Source organism: Archocentrus centrarchus, chromosome 16, assembly GCF_007364275.1.
Source record: "Archocentrus centrarchus isolate MPI-CPG fArcCen1 chromosome 16, fArcCen1, whole genome shotgun sequence".
NCBI lineage: Eukaryota > Metazoa > Chordata > Actinopteri > Cichliformes > Cichlidae > Archocentrus > Archocentrus centrarchus.
In genome coordinates, this window is record NC_044361.1 from 24,843,605 (window position 1) to 24,860,363 (window position 16,759).

Here is a 16,759-nt window from a genome sequence, read left to right on the forward strand (position 1 = left end):
AGAAATGAGAAAAGTTAAGTGTGTCCACACATGTGTGTGTGTGTTTGTAAAACTGTATTTGCAGTGTGTTTGCAGAGCTTGCCAGAAAAGTGTGAGCAAAAGTGATTTGTTTCAAGAGCAAGAGCACCTCTGCTTTGTCTACATCAAGATATCTGTGTGTGTGCGTGCATGCGTGTGTGTGTGTGTGTGTGTAAATCTTTTTTCCATGCAGCGCACTCATTCCTTATAATATATCTTGGTTAAAAGTAAATTCTCCCAAACAGAAACAGCCATGGATCATTCCTTATCCACACACACACAATGTCACCATGCAAGGACTTTTGCAGTTAAAGCATCACTAATGGACAGTGTGTGTGTGTGTGTGTGTTGTGTACATGAGACTGAACCTCTAGATGCCTCTGCAGTCGCACCCAGACGCCTGTATTACTCACACTCTATTCCTATTGTCCTTCAGAGCTCCTCCCCGCTTTCCCCTACTCCTAAAACCCCCCTCTTCTTCCCTCCTCCTTCGTCTTTGTGGTTCTAATTATCACATTTGTTATGAGCCGGTCTGGACAGCAGGAGAGCAAGAGCAGGGAGAGGTTGATTAGGAAGGGGAGGAGATGACAGTGACTGCAAGTGCTGAATGAAAAGAAACTGAAGAAATGTATTCTGTTTATTTGGTTCTGTTCATGCGTTCAGTCATTAAAGTTTCCTTGTGTTTGCTGGTGTCCCTGTCACCCACACTTTCAATGAACACGCGGGCTCCTCTGAGGTGCAACATGACAGCTGCACTTGTGACACCCTGCTGCATGGCCTGAATTATGCCAAATTGCTTTACACCCAACAGAAGACAACAGAACATAATGATTAAGAAGAAAAGAGGAGGAAAGGGAGGTCACATAGGCAAAGGAAGGGACTGAGGGAGGCAGAGGTGTTCATGAGGAGGTTTTGTGAAATACAGCAAGCAGAGGTGGACTGGAGAAACACGGGAAGCTGAGAAGACAAACAAGAGCTGGTTCCCATACTTTTATTGCTTTTCACCTTATTTTATGTGTTTTGTTTTTCTAAAAACCTGAAAAAGTTCAATAAAAGTGCAGCCCTGGCTTTATTGTATTGCCCCTCCTTCTTCTCTCCTCAGCCCCTCCACCCTCTCTCTGCCTCTCACTCTGCACTCATTCTTTTATTCTCCTGTTGCCTTTCCTCTTTGACCCGAGTCAACGATTGTTGTCCCCTTTTGCTTTTTCCTCAGCCGTGATTGTCAGTAGTCTAAATGTGTGTTCAGAAGACCATTTTCTCATCTGTCGGACTTTGTCCGTACATTTGTACACGTGACTATGTGCACGACTGTGCAGTATGTGTGCATGTGATGATGTCATAGATGAAGAATTGCTATAGTTAAATACTTGGCAGAGGTCGCCGTCTGGTCACTGTTACTGTATGTGACCACAGAGCATCCCCAAAGACTCTACAATTACCTGACCTGGTGTCAGATTTATGGGTTTTATTGTTTTCTCGAGTTGCTTGAATAGCAGTAGATCTGCATATCAGCCTGCTGAGTCATGGCAGAAAACTGAAAAACGGCATTAAGTTCTGTGATTTCTTCACTGATCCAATGACTTTGTCAAAAACCTGTGAGAAAATCAATGGATAGCGCGTACAATAGAAAACTACAATCGAAACTAAAACACTTTTATTCACCTGCCTCTGCAACAGAATTATAGGGCAGAAAGCTTCAGAAGAGCCATACATGAAATTGAAAAGTGTGATGTAAAATTATGTACTCTGGAGGAAGAATTATCGCTAAGCAACTCATCACTTCTTTTCTTCCTTTACTTTACTGCAGCTGCATGAGCACATTGTTTCATTTACACATCCATTCATATCTCTGTAGCATGGTTTTGTACACATAGATGTATACAAAGCCATCTCTATTTACAGATTTTGCAAAATCTTCTATCAGGAACCTTTTTTTTTTTAACATATTTTTTGAGCTTTATTTTAGCCTTTATTGTGATGGGACAGGGATCCTGCAGGTCTCTGAGGTCATGTGATCAGGGCCAGCTGACTGTACATGATACAAGTTTGAGAACTCAAGGAGACAGAGCATTTGCAACGATGGCCCTCTTGAGAGGTGCTATAAAAAAAATATATTTTACTCTCCTTAATTACTTTACAAGAAGTCAGGTGGTCGGAGCTCCATTTTGAGTTGATTTGTTTACTACTGAGAAATCTGAGCAATGACCCTGCATTACTGCACAGAAACCCAAAGCAAGAGGTGAAAAATTACTATGTGGCACAAATAAATAAAATAAACTTCCTAAAGCTATTTACATACAGTCTGATCTGTTCTGTCCCAAAGTATTATGGCGATATATCGTAATATTGTTTGATCCAAAAAGATGATTGCATTGTACCTTTCAAGGCTGCTTTATAAAATTTAGGACGATCATCTCACAGTGTGACCTCAAACCCAAACTAAATGTCTGTGATTCTAGCAAAGAATAAAATCTACACGAATTGTGGCAGCTGAAGATTTGTCGTCCGTCTCTTATAATGACCGTAACAAAGTAGACATAGCATTGGATAAACAAAGCAGAGTTGCATATGATTTTTTTAGGCATTGCAGTTTACAGTCATCTATATGACTGCTGAAATCTCAAAGTGTGTATGTAGGTGCCTTAAAAAGACCATAAACAACCATATGTCTTGTATATAAGGCAGTGGCGGATCTAGGATTTTTCTAAGGGGCATCAAGGGGCCACAGTATTCATAGAGTTGCCAAGTATTTGTGGTAGATGTGGTGATATACGGACCAATAAATATTAAAGCCATTACATTAAAGTTATGGTAAATCTTATCACCACGAGGTGATTCAGTGAACTTATGTGCCATTTCACTAAATAATAATACCAGACATTTCATACATTACAGCATTAACTGTTGTTGCTCTCCCTAAATGATTTCTGACCTGATGAAAAGGGACTGGAGGTGCTCTGCTCTTGACCAGCCTCTGGTCTGCTGTGTCCTGCTGCTCTCTCCCTCCTCTCACCCTGCTCATCTTCAGCTGGCAGACTCACTCTGCTCAAAAACTGCTGAATTCCCGCCTGAGACTGACCCTTTCTTTTCATATTCTTCTCTGTCACTGCCAAACATTATAGTTAATGTTAACACACAAATGCAAATTACAAAGTACATGAATTAGTGAAATGCTAACATTCATGTCCAAACACAAGTAGGGCCTCAGTTAACATTACTCTTAATTACTTATTTTTATTTTTATTCTTATTTATATGTGTGTGTATATATGGTTGCAGGTACAAAATACATTTCACTGTGCATTGTACTGTGTATAACTGTGCATGTGACGAATAAACACTATCTTATCTTATCTTAACTAATTTTGCCTCTTAAATTAATGTTTGTCAGACTTACGCTATGTGACAGCTGTGAGCAAAAAGGGATTTATGACTTATTACCAACAAACAAAAGCAGATGTTGGGCTTAGGAGCAACTCTCCTGCCATCCGGTGGTAACAAACTGGTGGTGCCCTGTCTCCATCTTCAGACTCTTCATAACCTTTTGGCTCCACATGTGGAAGATGTCCGAGCATGTGCAGCCTATTGAAACTAATCAAACTATTGTTATTAGTGTTTACATGAGTTCAGTGCCCACAGCTTTGCGTGACTGCAGACCTGCTCAAACGCCTGCAGGGGCAGGTGGAGGTGGAACCAGTTTTATTGTGATACTGAGTGGCAGCAGTTTTAAGTGTTGCAGTTCATCCAGGCCTTCATTTGTTCCAGACCTTTTGAAGAATACTGGATCAAAGTCACAAGTCAGTTCTTGGACAATTAATTTAACACCATAAAGTAGAAAATGTCAAGAATTAAAGGTCAGCTGCAGCCACCACCAAGACAACACACATATTTAGCCAAATTGGGGCTTCTTATGGCTCAGTTATGAAGATTTGTGGGCCAAATGTGGCCGAAATTAATGAAATGAGCTGGGCTTGGGTTGTTTTTTGCTGTTTTTTGTGGGCCAGATGTGGTCCACATGCCACAGTATACCTGATATTTGGGTCATATAGTATGGGCCTGTGATTGAGCAGAGGCAGACCTTCAACATTCACAACCTTCACTTACCCTGTGAGTGAACACCAAATGTGGTCCATGAAAACTGTGAATATAGCCCACATGTTGACCATATTATATTTGTCTTGCTGCATACCGTATCCTTTGGGACCACCTGCTTTTTTTTTTTTCCACATGAGTTAAGCCTCTTTATTTGATCCCCACCACATTTCGGATCATACAGTATTGCAAATATGTTTCGTGACTGACAGAGCTGCGGACAGTGCCTGCTACCATGCTAAGCACATGTCAAAATAATTTTCTCTCAAATTAAATGCATAAGGTCTGATATGAAGGTGGAAAACAAGTCAACTTTTAACCTGTTGTTTCCACTGCATTCTGTATCAGAGATTAAAAGACTTCATCCATCCGTGGTTGTTTCCATCCATTCTTCTTTAACTCTTTCTCTTGCAATCCCTCATATTCATGGATGTGCAGTACAAATGCAGCAGTGCCTGCTTTTCGCCCCTTTTCATTAACAAGCGCTCCTAAACTGTACTGACTAAACTAGCTGCGGCTAACATCCCAAGTAGACTGAAATGTTGGAATTAAATGTTGGCAGCCAGACAAAAAAGTACATTTATCTCACCCTACATCCATATTTACACATGGTGAAAATTCCACGTTAAGCATCTCAGCGTGTGAGATAATGAAGAGCATTGGTGTACACTATCTGATGCTCTAATTTTCTTTTCCACTCCATTCAATAAGCTGCAAAGAGTTACTGATAAGTTCATCACTGAAAGACAGCTTAAGGCCTGGTTCATTTATTCCAAGGAAGTACAAACAGAGCTAATTTGAATTTCCCAAATTAATTTAGAATAGGCCTTTTTTTAACCAACAGATCTGAAACCCCATTGCAGAACTGAAAACAATTGAATCTTCCTGTTACAACAAGCCCTCTACTTATCAGTATATTAGCTGCCTTCAACGTAGCACACACAAATAATAATTACATGAATATACAAATGTTATTATCAGAGCCTTCTGTGCAGCTTGAATGAGTTTGCTGTCTAATTGCTGCACATACACTGCACATACATTTTGTGGCCTCAATAGCAGACAAATCAGTTAAAACAAGATAAATCCAGAGACAGTCTTCCCATGGTCTTCCTTTACCTCATTTGTAAACATGACTCACTGGCTACGTGTACATTTTTTGATGTGTAAAGTTGAACCCTCTGACAAAGATGTGGATGGATTTGGGCGATTCTGTGAGTTTGTTTCAGGACATCGACTTCATATCAGGCCAGGATGAAAGCAAATTTTCTGCAGTCCCTTTTTAAAAAGTTTCGCTGAGTTTACTCTTCATGACCTCATAATTTAGCACCAATTGCATTTCATTTGTGGATAGAATCAGAGGCAAGAAAACACATTTGTTACAGAGCTCTGGAAAACACCCAGAGGGAAATTAGATCCCACTTAAATCTGTTTTGTTTGGAAATGATTTTCACCTGCACATGTCTGTCTTGTTGCAATCAAACTTTTCAAATCAGACTCACAGAGAGATTCATATGTGCAGTAAATCTGTATAAAAAGCACTAACATATGTTACAAAGATACATCTTTAAACAATAGAAATTTTAAAAAGTTACAGATGTTTTTTGTGCTGTATTTGTGTTTCAATACAGATTTAAAATCAAAAACCTCAAATGAAATGCCCTCTGATAAAAAAAAAAAACAAACAAAAAAGACAAATCCATAACATTTAGTTCATCAATTTAAAAAAAGGCAACAACGAAAAACAAAGCAAACAACAACCAGAGCCGTGTCATTTTCAGGCTGGGAGCATGACTGTCTATCCTGGGGTCCTGGCAGGCTTTGGCACTGTTATCAGGCGTCACGTCGCTAGGATTTCCCTCAAAATGGACCGGCACACACTCATTGTCCAGCAGTTCACAGGCCAGGATCAGGTGTTTGGTTTCCTTTCGGACACTTTTGATCCCACAAGTCCCCTGAACACTTCTCACTGTGACAAAAGTGAAAGGCTGCTGGCTGATGCACAGGTTATCCTTGTATGTCTTCCCCCCTTTATTTGAGCACACAGCCTTCACCCTGTCCAATTCCTTTGGATCGAGGAAGGACTGTGTGGGTCTGCTACAGTCCCCGATAGTTTTAAGGTAACTCCACCAATCGTCCTGATTGAGGCTTGTAGGAGTTCCAGGGCGAACGTGGCGGTCCATGAAGGTTTTGAAGCCTCTTTTGAAAGTGGAGAGCTGGCAGGGAGCATCGTTTCTGGCAGCGGTTCGATGAGCCAGAAAAAGACAGACCGCAAGAGAGACGTAAACTCTCAGCTCAGCCATCGGAAAGTCCTAAAAAAAAAAGTTATGAAAACTTATAATATGAACAAAAACACAAACACCGCCTTTACAGCTTTTCATTTAACAGTACAAGAAAAAATAGCTTAATTAGTAAAAAAAAAAAAAGAGAGCGCGAGAGAGAGAGAAAGAAAAAAAAAAGATCAGTATGTGACAAAGCTGCAGCTGTCTGTGCAGTTTTTACAACATGAAACCGGGAGCGGAAGTTAAAAAAAAAAAAAAAACAGCTGCTTGTCTGAGACAACGTCCTACCTTTTGGCAGCAGTTGAGGCTTCTATGTGATATAAAAGTGACTACAAAGCTCCAGATGTGAGAGTTTCCTGCTGTCTTTCACTTCTCTTCAAGTAAATGTGAGTAGGCGTGGCCTAAACGTGTGCTTTATGTAAGCCTGGCCACATGGCAATGCGTTGGAGCGCGGATTAAGAAGAGAGGGGATCCACTGACTGCTATAAATACTTGGTAAAGGTCCAGGGATCTATTTTGGATACTGTGTGACTTTGCTCATGGAAGACAGTCTAGATGTTAACCGAATTATGAAGCGTATTATAATTTTTCAGCTGATGCAGCAATATGTTTTTTTGACACACCCTATATTCCTGCAGACGTGACGTTTCGATTAAAAATACTAGAACTACATCAGAGTGACAAAGACATCACAGCATAAATTCTAAATACAATCTAAACATAAGAATACTTAAAATTGCTTAAGATTTAATTAAAAAGTTGGAATATGTTGCAAACAAAGATATTTGACTTGTAAAAAAAATCCCATCTATTAATGACTGATTTATATAATTTTATTTTTATGTTTAGTAAATGATATTTAATATAAATTAATGAAAAGGGGTTAATGACATGAGTAAATGTTTGAATGATTTTGCTTTCATGAGTAAAGCATAACCAAATTACTCATTGTCTTGATTTCTCTGTGCAGACGTCTATGCAGTGATATAATCATCAGGCCTCCAGAGCAGAAAATAACTGTTTATGTTATAATAAAACTTTCTGTTTTCCTTGAGTGAAGACAGACATTCATTAAAATATGATTAATACACATGAAGCTAAGAACTTCACACAAAACGTATTTTCAGCTGATATTGTGGAGGCTCCACAAAGAGAGCAGACCGTGCTGAAAGCATGGGGACCATGTCACGCTCTAATGTAGTGTTCTGCAAACCAGTACATTATTGGTACCAGTACAATTAGATGGTCACGAGTCTCAAACAAATCTAAGGTGTCATATATGTCACATGTCACCACAGTTTGCATCACTGCAGATAAATGTCTAACCAGGTTTTTTACATTTGTATATCAAATATCAAATGTACCTCTAATGTCTTTTACCTTCTTTGTGGCAGATGTGAAATGTCACTTTTCTGCTTACAAGTAAAAAATACTTCTGCAAAGGTTACACCTGTGCATCCTCAGTTATAGCTCCTCTGGCGATCTTCTGTCATCCAGATGCATTCTAGGACCTGACACATCCATCAATGTAGTTTAATGAGATTAATTTCTCATTCACAGGCTGGATATTAGAGGAGAAGCAGAGGCACAATTTAGAGAAACGAGAATAGCCTTTCTCTGCATGTGTTTTTGTTGCAGACAAGTCTGGGTGTGGCTTCTCTTCACGTGGCTCTCAACCCTGCTCATCCAGAAAATCTGCCAGGAGTCAGATCATCACTTCCCTGCCTGCTCATCTCTCTGCAGGACATCTACCTGGTTCTCCAAGGTTCTGCCTTGAGTGTTACCACAGAGGTAGAACCTTTATGGTAATACTCAAGGTCAGTTTAGAGAGTCTTCCTAGTGACTCTGGTCCACTACACACCCATCCATCCATCCACATCTCCTGTTCAGGGTTGCAGGGGCGAAAGGCAGGGTACACCCTGTACAGGTCGCCAGCCTGTCGCAGGACCAACACAGAGAGACAGACAATTAACCTAACCCCAGTAAGTGCATCTCTTGGAGAAAACCCACGCAGACACGGGGAGAACATGCAAACTCCACACAGAGAGAGAGGGAGGGGCCTGGGCCAAGGTGGAATCAAACCCAGGCCTTCCAGATGGCATTCTAACTGTGAGGCAGCAGTGCTAACCACCGCGCCACCGTGCTGCCTCGTTCATTTTAACTAGCAGTTCTCTCTTGTGTTCCAGGAGCATCACCTGCTTTTACCAGCAGCAGCTTCCTCAAACTGCCACAGCTTCCAACACTTGTACAATAAGTGTACAACAATGGTCTCTCATTTGCAAAAGCACTTTCTCTTTGTACTGCGTTTTTGTGTCCCCATTGTACAAGCCTAACAAAATCTTCTCAGTCTTCATGTTTAATTTTAGGGGTCAGCAATATGGGTCTGTGGATGAGAAATACATCAGGGTGGTACAGGATACTGAAGACAGCGAGAAAGTGCTGGTGGGTTTAAGGTGGGGGTGGGATTACATCAGGAATCAGCTCTGAGCCAGTTCTTGTTTGTAATGGTTATGGCAAAGACATGAGGCGCAGCTGGAGGTGGCAGAGCTGAAGATGCTAAGATTTTCGTTGGGAGTGACCGGGACTGACACAATTAGAAATGAGTACATCAGAGGTACAACTCAGGTTGAAATGGTTTTTGAGACAAAGTTAGAGAGGCAAGGCTGAGGTGGTTTGGAGGACATGTAGAGGGTTGATGTGGCAGAAGATGATTATAATTCCCTTTAAGCACAGGCAGGCGCAAGTGGGTTTCCTTTACTGGTTTATTCGAAGATTTCTCTCCTAATCCAACCGTGAAAACTAAACACACAACATTAACAAAATAAAGACAATTAAAGTAAACGGCAACATGTAAATTAGGTTATCTAAATAAACAAATATATCGAATAAATACCTCGTTGGCTGCATGCTGCAAAAAAGGGAATTAGTTGACATTCTTCCCAGTCTTTCACGTAAGTGTCCGATTATGGTTCATTCACGTAGCTTAACTTTCTGCCGAGCGCATTGCTTGCTCACGCTCGCTTCTTGCTTCTCTTCGTGCCTCCGCTCACTCACACATGCTAGCGGAACCGTCAAAGTGAGCTTGACCTTCAAAATAAAGGCACCATAACTTGAAATAAAGAACATAAATATAAAATGCCACTTACGTAATTGCCAATTGTGATTTAAACAAGCAAAATAAATTATCTAAATTATATTAACAATATCATTACAGCTACAGTTACACTCCCACCAAATTACACAAACCTTGATGTGGGATTTCTTTACACAGAATACTCATTGCCAACAATACTTCAACTTATTAACAAGGAATGCCCTTTACAACTTTAAGTATCTTCCAGCAAGTAACTACTCAGCCTCTAGCAGTGTTACTACTTTATGAATGGGTCTCTCAAGAAAGACAGTTTTAGCTGTGGGTTTTAGCCCTTTGTCATGTGTGGTATTACTAACCAGCAACTTTACTTTCCTCACCCTATTATCTGACCCTGGATAAACCTCAGTGACTCTAGCCATTCTCCATTCATTGCGTGGTGCCAGCTCATCTTGTAGCAGGACGATGTCATTGACCTTCAAGTTTCGTCTATGTGTACGCCACTTTTGCCGCTCTTGTAAATTTAGAAGGTATTCTTTCTTCCACCGAGTCCAAAATACATTGGCCAAATACTGCACTCTACGCCACCTCTTCTGAAGATAAAGATCCTCTCTGACAAACTCTCCAGGGGGGGGTAGAATGATTCTGGATTTCATGGTCAAGATGTGGTTCGGAGTTAAAGGTTCAGGTCCTGATGGGTCATTCAAGTGTTCAGTTGTGAGTGGTCTGCTGTTGATTATAGCCATGACCTCATAAAGAAATGTCCTTAAAGAGGTGCAGTCAAGCCTTTGTGATGACTGATCAAGAATCGCAGTAAGGACACTTCTTATGGTCCTTATCTGGCGCTCCCAGGCACCTCCCATGTGACTTGCTGTTGGAGGGTTCATAAGAAATTCACATCCTAGAGCTTTGACTCTGTCTTGATCCATTCCTTTGATTAGTTCTGTAAACTCCCTTTTAGCACCAACAAAATTGGTTCCTTGGTCACATCTCAGCTGTCGAACATTCCCTCTTATGGCAATGAACCCTCTTAAAGCATTGATAAATGCATCAGTGGTCATGTCATCAACTACTTCTATATGTATGGCTCTTGAACATAAACATGTAAACAAAAGACCATATCTTTTGAGATCTTTCCTTCCCTCTCTAATATAGATTGGACCAAAGCAGTCTATGCCAACGTAGGTGAAAGGTGGAGCTGTTTCTGTTCTATCTTTTGGCAAATCACCCATTCTTTGTTCTTCAGTACCTCTTCTGTACTTTCTGCATTTTACACATTTGAAAACATGTGAAGACACTGCACTGCTGCATCTCAGGATCCACCATCCATTTGCTCGCAGTTCATTCATTGTCATTCCACGTCCTTGATGATGCATTTCCTCGTGAAAGTGCTTGATGAGTAAAGTCGATATATGGCTGGTTTTCGTAAGTATTGCCGGATGCTTTACATGTGGGTGTAACGCAGTTTGACTTAAACGTCCTCCCACCCTCAGGATACCTTCTTCATCCAAAAATGGACTTAACTTGGACAACTTACTGGTTTTAGCTGTTTTCCCTTGCTTCAAGCTCTGGATCTCATCTGCAAATGTTTCTTCCTGAACGAGTTTGACAACAGTAAATTCTGCTTGTTTCCTCTCCTCTAAGCTTGTGCTGCCATTTGTTCCTTGCTGAATACCTTTGTGTATTCTAATGTATCGTTTCAATCTGGCCACTGCTCTTATTAATCTTGACCAGTCAGAGAATTTCTCAAAGCGATCCAATGACGACCGGTTTTCTTTCGACTTAGTGTTACACACAACCTTGCGGAGTTCAGGATCATCCTCCTTGACCTCGCCCACCTTGTATTCTCTACAAGGTAATTCCCTCTTCCAGAGAAAAATTGGACCTGTAAACCAATTTGAGGTCTTCAACTGCTCTGCAGTCAAACCTCGAGAGGCATAATCGGCTGGATTGTCCTCTGAAGCAACATAAGCCCATTGTTTTGATTCTGTACTTGACTTGATCCTCTGTATGCGGTTTGCTACATACACATGAAACCTTCTGGCATCATTGTTTATGTAGCCCAGAACTACAGTGGAATCTGTCCAGAAGAACTCCTGGAGCTCCTGGATTTCTAGCTCACTCCGTAGCATGTCACTAATTCGAACTGCAACAACAGCTGCAGCGAGCTCAAGTCTTGGAATTGTGGTGACGTTGGTTGGAGAAACTCGTGATTTCCCCATTACCAGAGTGCAATGAACATTATCGAGTTCACTGATGGCTCGCAGGTAAGTACACACTCCATACCCCCCAACACTTGCGTCGGAAAAATGGTGAAGTTCAAAATATCTGACCTTCCCAAAATCTGAAAGTAAGAAGCTTCTCCTGATTTGCATTTCAGCCAGATTAGGAAGGTCTCTGATCCAGGATTCCCATCGAGATTTTAGGCCTTCTGGAAGCTCCTCATCCCAGCCGATCCTTTCTCTGCACATTTGTTGAAGTATTTGTTTCCCAAGAAGGATGAAGGGTGCAATGAATCCAAGGGGGTCATAAACAGCAGCCACGGTAGAGAGTACACCTCTTCTTGTTAGTGGGTTGAGTTTCACTTGAACTCTGAACTTGAATGAGTCAGATGTGATACACCACTCCACTCCAAGAGCTCTTTCCATATGGGGCAGAGCCAAGGCCAAATTGAAATCCTTGCGTGTGGCACGCTCTTCTTCTGGAATGGTTTCCATCACTTTCTCGCTATTAGAGACAAACTTATGCAGTCTTAAACTCCCAGTACTGCAAAGTTCTCTTGATTCCCTGACCAGCTGAATGGCCTCCTCTTCTGTTTGCATGCTTGTCAAACCATCATCAACATAGAAATCCCTCTGAATGAAATGTATAGTTTGCTCACTGAACTGACCTCGTCCTTCAGTTGCGAGATGTTTTAGTCCAAAATTGGCACAGCCAGGAGATGAGGCTGCTCCAAACAAATGAACCTTCATCCTGTAGACTGATGGTGAGGTATTCAAGTTGCCATTTTCCCACCATAAAAATCTCAAATAGTCTTGATCTTCTCTTTTGACATTAAACTGGTGGAACATCCTCTCAATGTCGCACATAATTGCGACACAACCCTTTCGAAAACGGCAAAGGACGCCCACTAATCTATTTGTCAACTCTGGTCCAGTAAGGAGATGATCATTGAGTGATGTCTCTTTGAATTTGGCAGAGCAGTCAAATACTACACGGATTTTCCCTGGTTTCTGTGGATGATAAACCCCGTGATGTGGTAGGTACCAAGCCGTATTGTTGTCAACTTCCTCTTCTGGGACCTTCTCTGCATCTCCACGTGAAATTATGTCATTCATAAAGCTTACGTAGTCTTTGCAGTAGCTTTGGTCTTTCTTTAGTCTCCTTTCAAGACACTTCAAGCGATGTATGGCACATATCTTGTTGTTGGGCAAGTGGGGTCTTTCCTCCTTAAATGGCAATGGCATTTCGAAGTGACCTGTGTCATCTTTAACAATGTTTTCTCTCAACATCGACAAGAATTTGAGATCATCTTGAGACACAGCATCCGCTTCTCCAGATCTTTCTGAGAAATCAGATTCTAAGACTCTTAGAACATCTGAAGGAGTTATTTCCTGCACCTTTGTCTGGGTCACATAATGTACTTGTGTTCTGAGGCTGACAGAAGATGCTGCATCTGGTGTCACTTGCATCATGATTATGCGATGGCTGCTTCCAATGGCGTCACCATAGTCAAGGCAAGGGTTCCCATTACCGACAATGCTCCATCCATGCTCCATGCTCTGTCCGTTGTGCATAAGGCTGATTCTCTTTGCCGGATACAACTTCTCTGGGAAGTAGAGCTTGTGAGCAATTGTACCCAATGAGCAAACCTACTTCACAGTCCTGTAGAGGTGCAATTTCATCCTGAAGGTACTCTAGATGGTGCCATGCCTTTGCAGTTTCATTAGTTGGTATGTGAGTTCTGTTGGCTGGAATAAAATCACGTGTGTAGACTGGTGGCAAAGAGATCCTCTGGCTGGAGTAAAATCCACGGACTTGTAGATTAGTCACTCTTTGCGAGCATACCACTGTTGTTCTTGAAGTCATGGTAGAAAGCTTAAGCTTGACTTGCTCTTTATTCACATCTAAAGCTTCTGTTACTTCATTCAAAACAAATGTCGTGTCACTTTGAGAGTCCAAGAGAGCATATACCAGGATTTCTTGTGCTGGTTGTGTTGTGCATGAAATCCAAACTGGGATTATTGCAGCTGTTTGTGCGTTCTCTCCATGGAGAATTACTGTATTTGAAGTAGCTGGTGTGGTGATTTCTTGATGTTGTGCTGATTGTGCTCCTTCCTGAGTCATACTTGACATTTCTTGACCTTGAGTCTGCCGAGCTTGTGGAGAATTTTGTTTCTCTTTATTCCGTTCTTCATGCAAACAAGTAGGGTGCCGCTTCTGGCACAAGTCGCAAACACTCCTACTGTTGCAGCTCTTTGAGTGGTGACCATGCTTGAGACAACCAAAGCACAACCTTCCCACTTGAATGAATCTGACTCGGTCAGCAACGGGTTTTTCCATGAACCGTTTGCATGTATGCAAGCTATGCTCTGTCCTTTTACAGAAAATACATGCAGCTGTATTCTTTTCCTTGGAACTTGTGATTAGTGTCCTTGTTGCAAAGTTCGAATGTCTTGAGGGTTTTGGTTTTTCCGTCTCACTTTGTTTCAGTGACTGCAGTGATGTAAGAGGATTACAAGCAATTTTCACTTCTCTTGTCAAGAACTTCACAAATTGACTGAACGAAGGAAACTGGTCAACCTCTTCTTCTATCTCAACAACGTGCCTGTTCCATCGTGCTGTTAACCAGTCGGGTAATTTTGCTAGAATCTTCCTGTTTTCATTACAATCATTCAAGATTTCCAGTGCTTTGATGTGGACCATAGCAGCCTCACAACTTCTGAGAAAGTCAACAAACTCTCTGAGTTCAAAGCTGTCTTTGGATCCTATCTTGGTCCATGCTTGGAGTTTGTCTCTGTATGCCTTCGCGATTGTAAATGGGTTTCCATATCTTTCTTCTAAAATCTCAAATGCAGCAACATAGGCTGTTTCCGTTCCGAGTAGGAAATATCCGTCGATTGCCTTCTTAGCTTGTCCACTTACATATCTGCGAAGGTAATAGATTTTCTCCTTGTCTCGAATGTTCTTCTGGTCAATCAGTGTCTCAAAGGAGAGTTTCCAGTCACTGTATTTCAGTGGATCCCCACTAAATATTGTAGGTTCAGGAACTGGAATTCTGTTGGCACTCAAAGCTCCTGTCAACACTTTAATGAGTTCTGCAGTACTGTCATTTGGAGAAGTGGCCACAACTTGAGGTACTGGAGACATACACTGGGGCCGAGGGCCTGTGGAAGCACAACCCTTATTATCGACTACAATGCCCGGTCGTGTGTCATGTTCTTGGTCATACACCTGCATTCTTGCTTGCGCTGCGGTGAGATTCTTCACTGCCTCCAGATGCTGTATTCTCCTTCGCTTTTCCTCCAGTGTCCTTTGAAGCATTGCATGCTCTTCCTCCAGTTGAGCCTTAAATTTTGCTTCTTCTTCCTCTCTCTGTAGCCGACGTTTTACTGCTGCTGCTTCCTGTTCAGCTATCTTCCTCTTAAATTCAGCTTCAAGGCACTCAATTTCTACCTGTTCTCTTTCTTGATCTTGCAACACCTTCAGAACAGCCTGACTTGCAGCAATCTCTGCAGCAGCATCTTGTCTTTTCACTGAAGACCTGCTAGAATGTTCTGAAGTGCCTATCAAAATGGAAGTGACAGAACCAGAATTGTAGCTGCTTGAGTCAAAAACAGAGCCTGCTTCTGGCCAGCCTTGCTCTTCCTTCTCTGGAATCACCCCATGCAGTCTACTTGAAGCTCTGGACACAACAAAAGTAGAAATTTCTACACACTGATCCACTCTTCGACGTGTGACTTGGTCTGGAGTGATGATTTTCCGAAGCTCATCATAAACACACTGGACATCTGCCGAAAGCCCTGTGACATCACCAATGATATCATTAAGTAGATCTGCAGACATGATGTCTGCTTGCAATAGGGTCTTCTTTGCAGATTTAACTTGTTTTCTCCACTTATCATATATGTAATTAAACCTCTGCTGAAGTGCTTTAATTTTCTCATCTTGCATTTCTCTGCCCTTTTCTGTCAAAGTTCTGGTCCTTTGACTCCTTCTTGGCTGCTGCATTTCTGCTTGCTGCACTTCCTCAGGCTGCGTTTCTTCTTGCTGCCCTTCCTCACCAGATGCTTGTTCATCTTTTGTTTGATCCTGTGAGGTAACACTGCCCCTAACCTGAATTGTAGGTGCACTTGATTCTGACATTTTACAACCCTGCTTAATCAACTCAAATAGGAACTGTTATGACCTTACACATATGTAGAAGATGCATGAACATAAATAGCGTGATTAAAATGTTATTACCTCACAAATGCACTTAATATATACGCTTCAAACACTTTGAAAATGGTTATCTGACATGGCAAATGGTCTTAACTTACTGTTTCTCAGACTGACCTTAAATACAGAAATTAAACAAGAAACATGTTACCCTTTAAGATGCCATCAGATCACAGTTACTATACACCAGAATAGTTGTCTGTTATAGTAAAGGCTTTAGCAATGATTGACAAAGAACTTGACTTATTATTGACCAAGTTTAACGAAAGTATCTTCAAACGAAAGTATCTTCAAACATTGCTCTTTAAACTATGTGACTTTATACAGTTCATTCTCTGCTTATCTGTCAGTCTTTCACGGCGCCGCTGCTCAGCAGGTCTGTAGAAGGATGTCGCGCATTCTTTAAGCTTGCCCCATCGTTACGTAATGGTCCCTCGCGCTGATGAACAGTCCGAGTTTTCACTATAATTCCCTTTAAGCACAGGCAGGCGCAAGTGGGTTTCCTTTACTGGTTTATTCGAAGATTTCTCTCCTAATCCAACCGTGAAAACTAAACACACAACATTAACAAAATAAAGACAATTAAAGTAAACGGCAACATGTAAATTAGGTTATCTAAATAAACAAATATATCGAATAAATACCTCGTTGGCTGCATGCTGCAAAAAAGGGAATTAGTTGACATTCTTCCCAGTCTTTCACGTAAGTGTCCGATTATGGTTCATTCATGTAGCTTAACTTTCTGCCGAGCGCATTGCTTGCTCACGCTCGCTTCTTGCTTCTCTTCGTGCCTCCGCTCACTCACACATGCTAGCGGAACCGTCAAAGTGAGCTTG

At 41.5% G+C, this 16,759-nt stretch overlaps 2 protein-coding genes across 4 annotated transcripts; both read right to left on the minus strand.

The window, feature by feature from the left end:
* Window positions 1–5,622: 5,622 nt before the first annotated feature.
* On the minus strand, window positions 5,623–12,442 carry LOC115793787 (uncharacterized). 3 transcript variants are annotated; one of them, XR_004021137.1, is made up of 2 exons: window positions 6,680–7,480; window positions 5,623–6,421 (listed from the first exon to the last, which is right to left on the minus strand). XR_004021137.1 is itself a non-coding variant. In XM_030748896.1 (2 exons), exon 1 carries the CDS (start codon window positions 12,302–12,304, stop codon window positions 9,740–9,742), a length of 2,565 nt encoding a protein of 854 aa, XP_030604756.1. In that variant the 5' UTR covers window positions 12,305–12,442; the 3' UTR covers window positions 5,623–6,421; window positions 9,285–9,739. The 3 variants fall into 3 exon arrangements, 2 of the variants coding, with proteins under 2 accessions (XP_030604756.1, XP_030604757.1); XM_030748896.1 differs by lacking the exon at window positions 6,680–7,480 and adding an exon at window positions 9,285–12,442; XM_030748897.1 differs by lacking the exons at window positions 5,623–6,421; window positions 6,680–7,480 and adding exons at window positions 8,890–9,190; window positions 9,285–12,442.
* A 169-nt stretch (window positions 12,443–12,611) lies between these two features.
* On the minus strand, window positions 12,612–16,650 carry LOC115794743 (uncharacterized). Its single transcript, XM_030750384.1, has 2 exons — window positions 16,568–16,650; window positions 12,612–16,473 (listed from the first exon to the last, which is right to left on the minus strand). The coding sequence occupies exon 2, from the start codon at window positions 15,846–15,848 to the stop codon at window positions 13,233–13,235; it is 2,616 nt and encodes an 871-aa protein (XP_030606244.1). The 5' UTR covers window positions 15,849–16,473; window positions 16,568–16,650; the 3' UTR covers window positions 12,612–13,232.
* Between the last annotated feature and the right edge of the window lie 109 nt (window positions 16,651–16,759).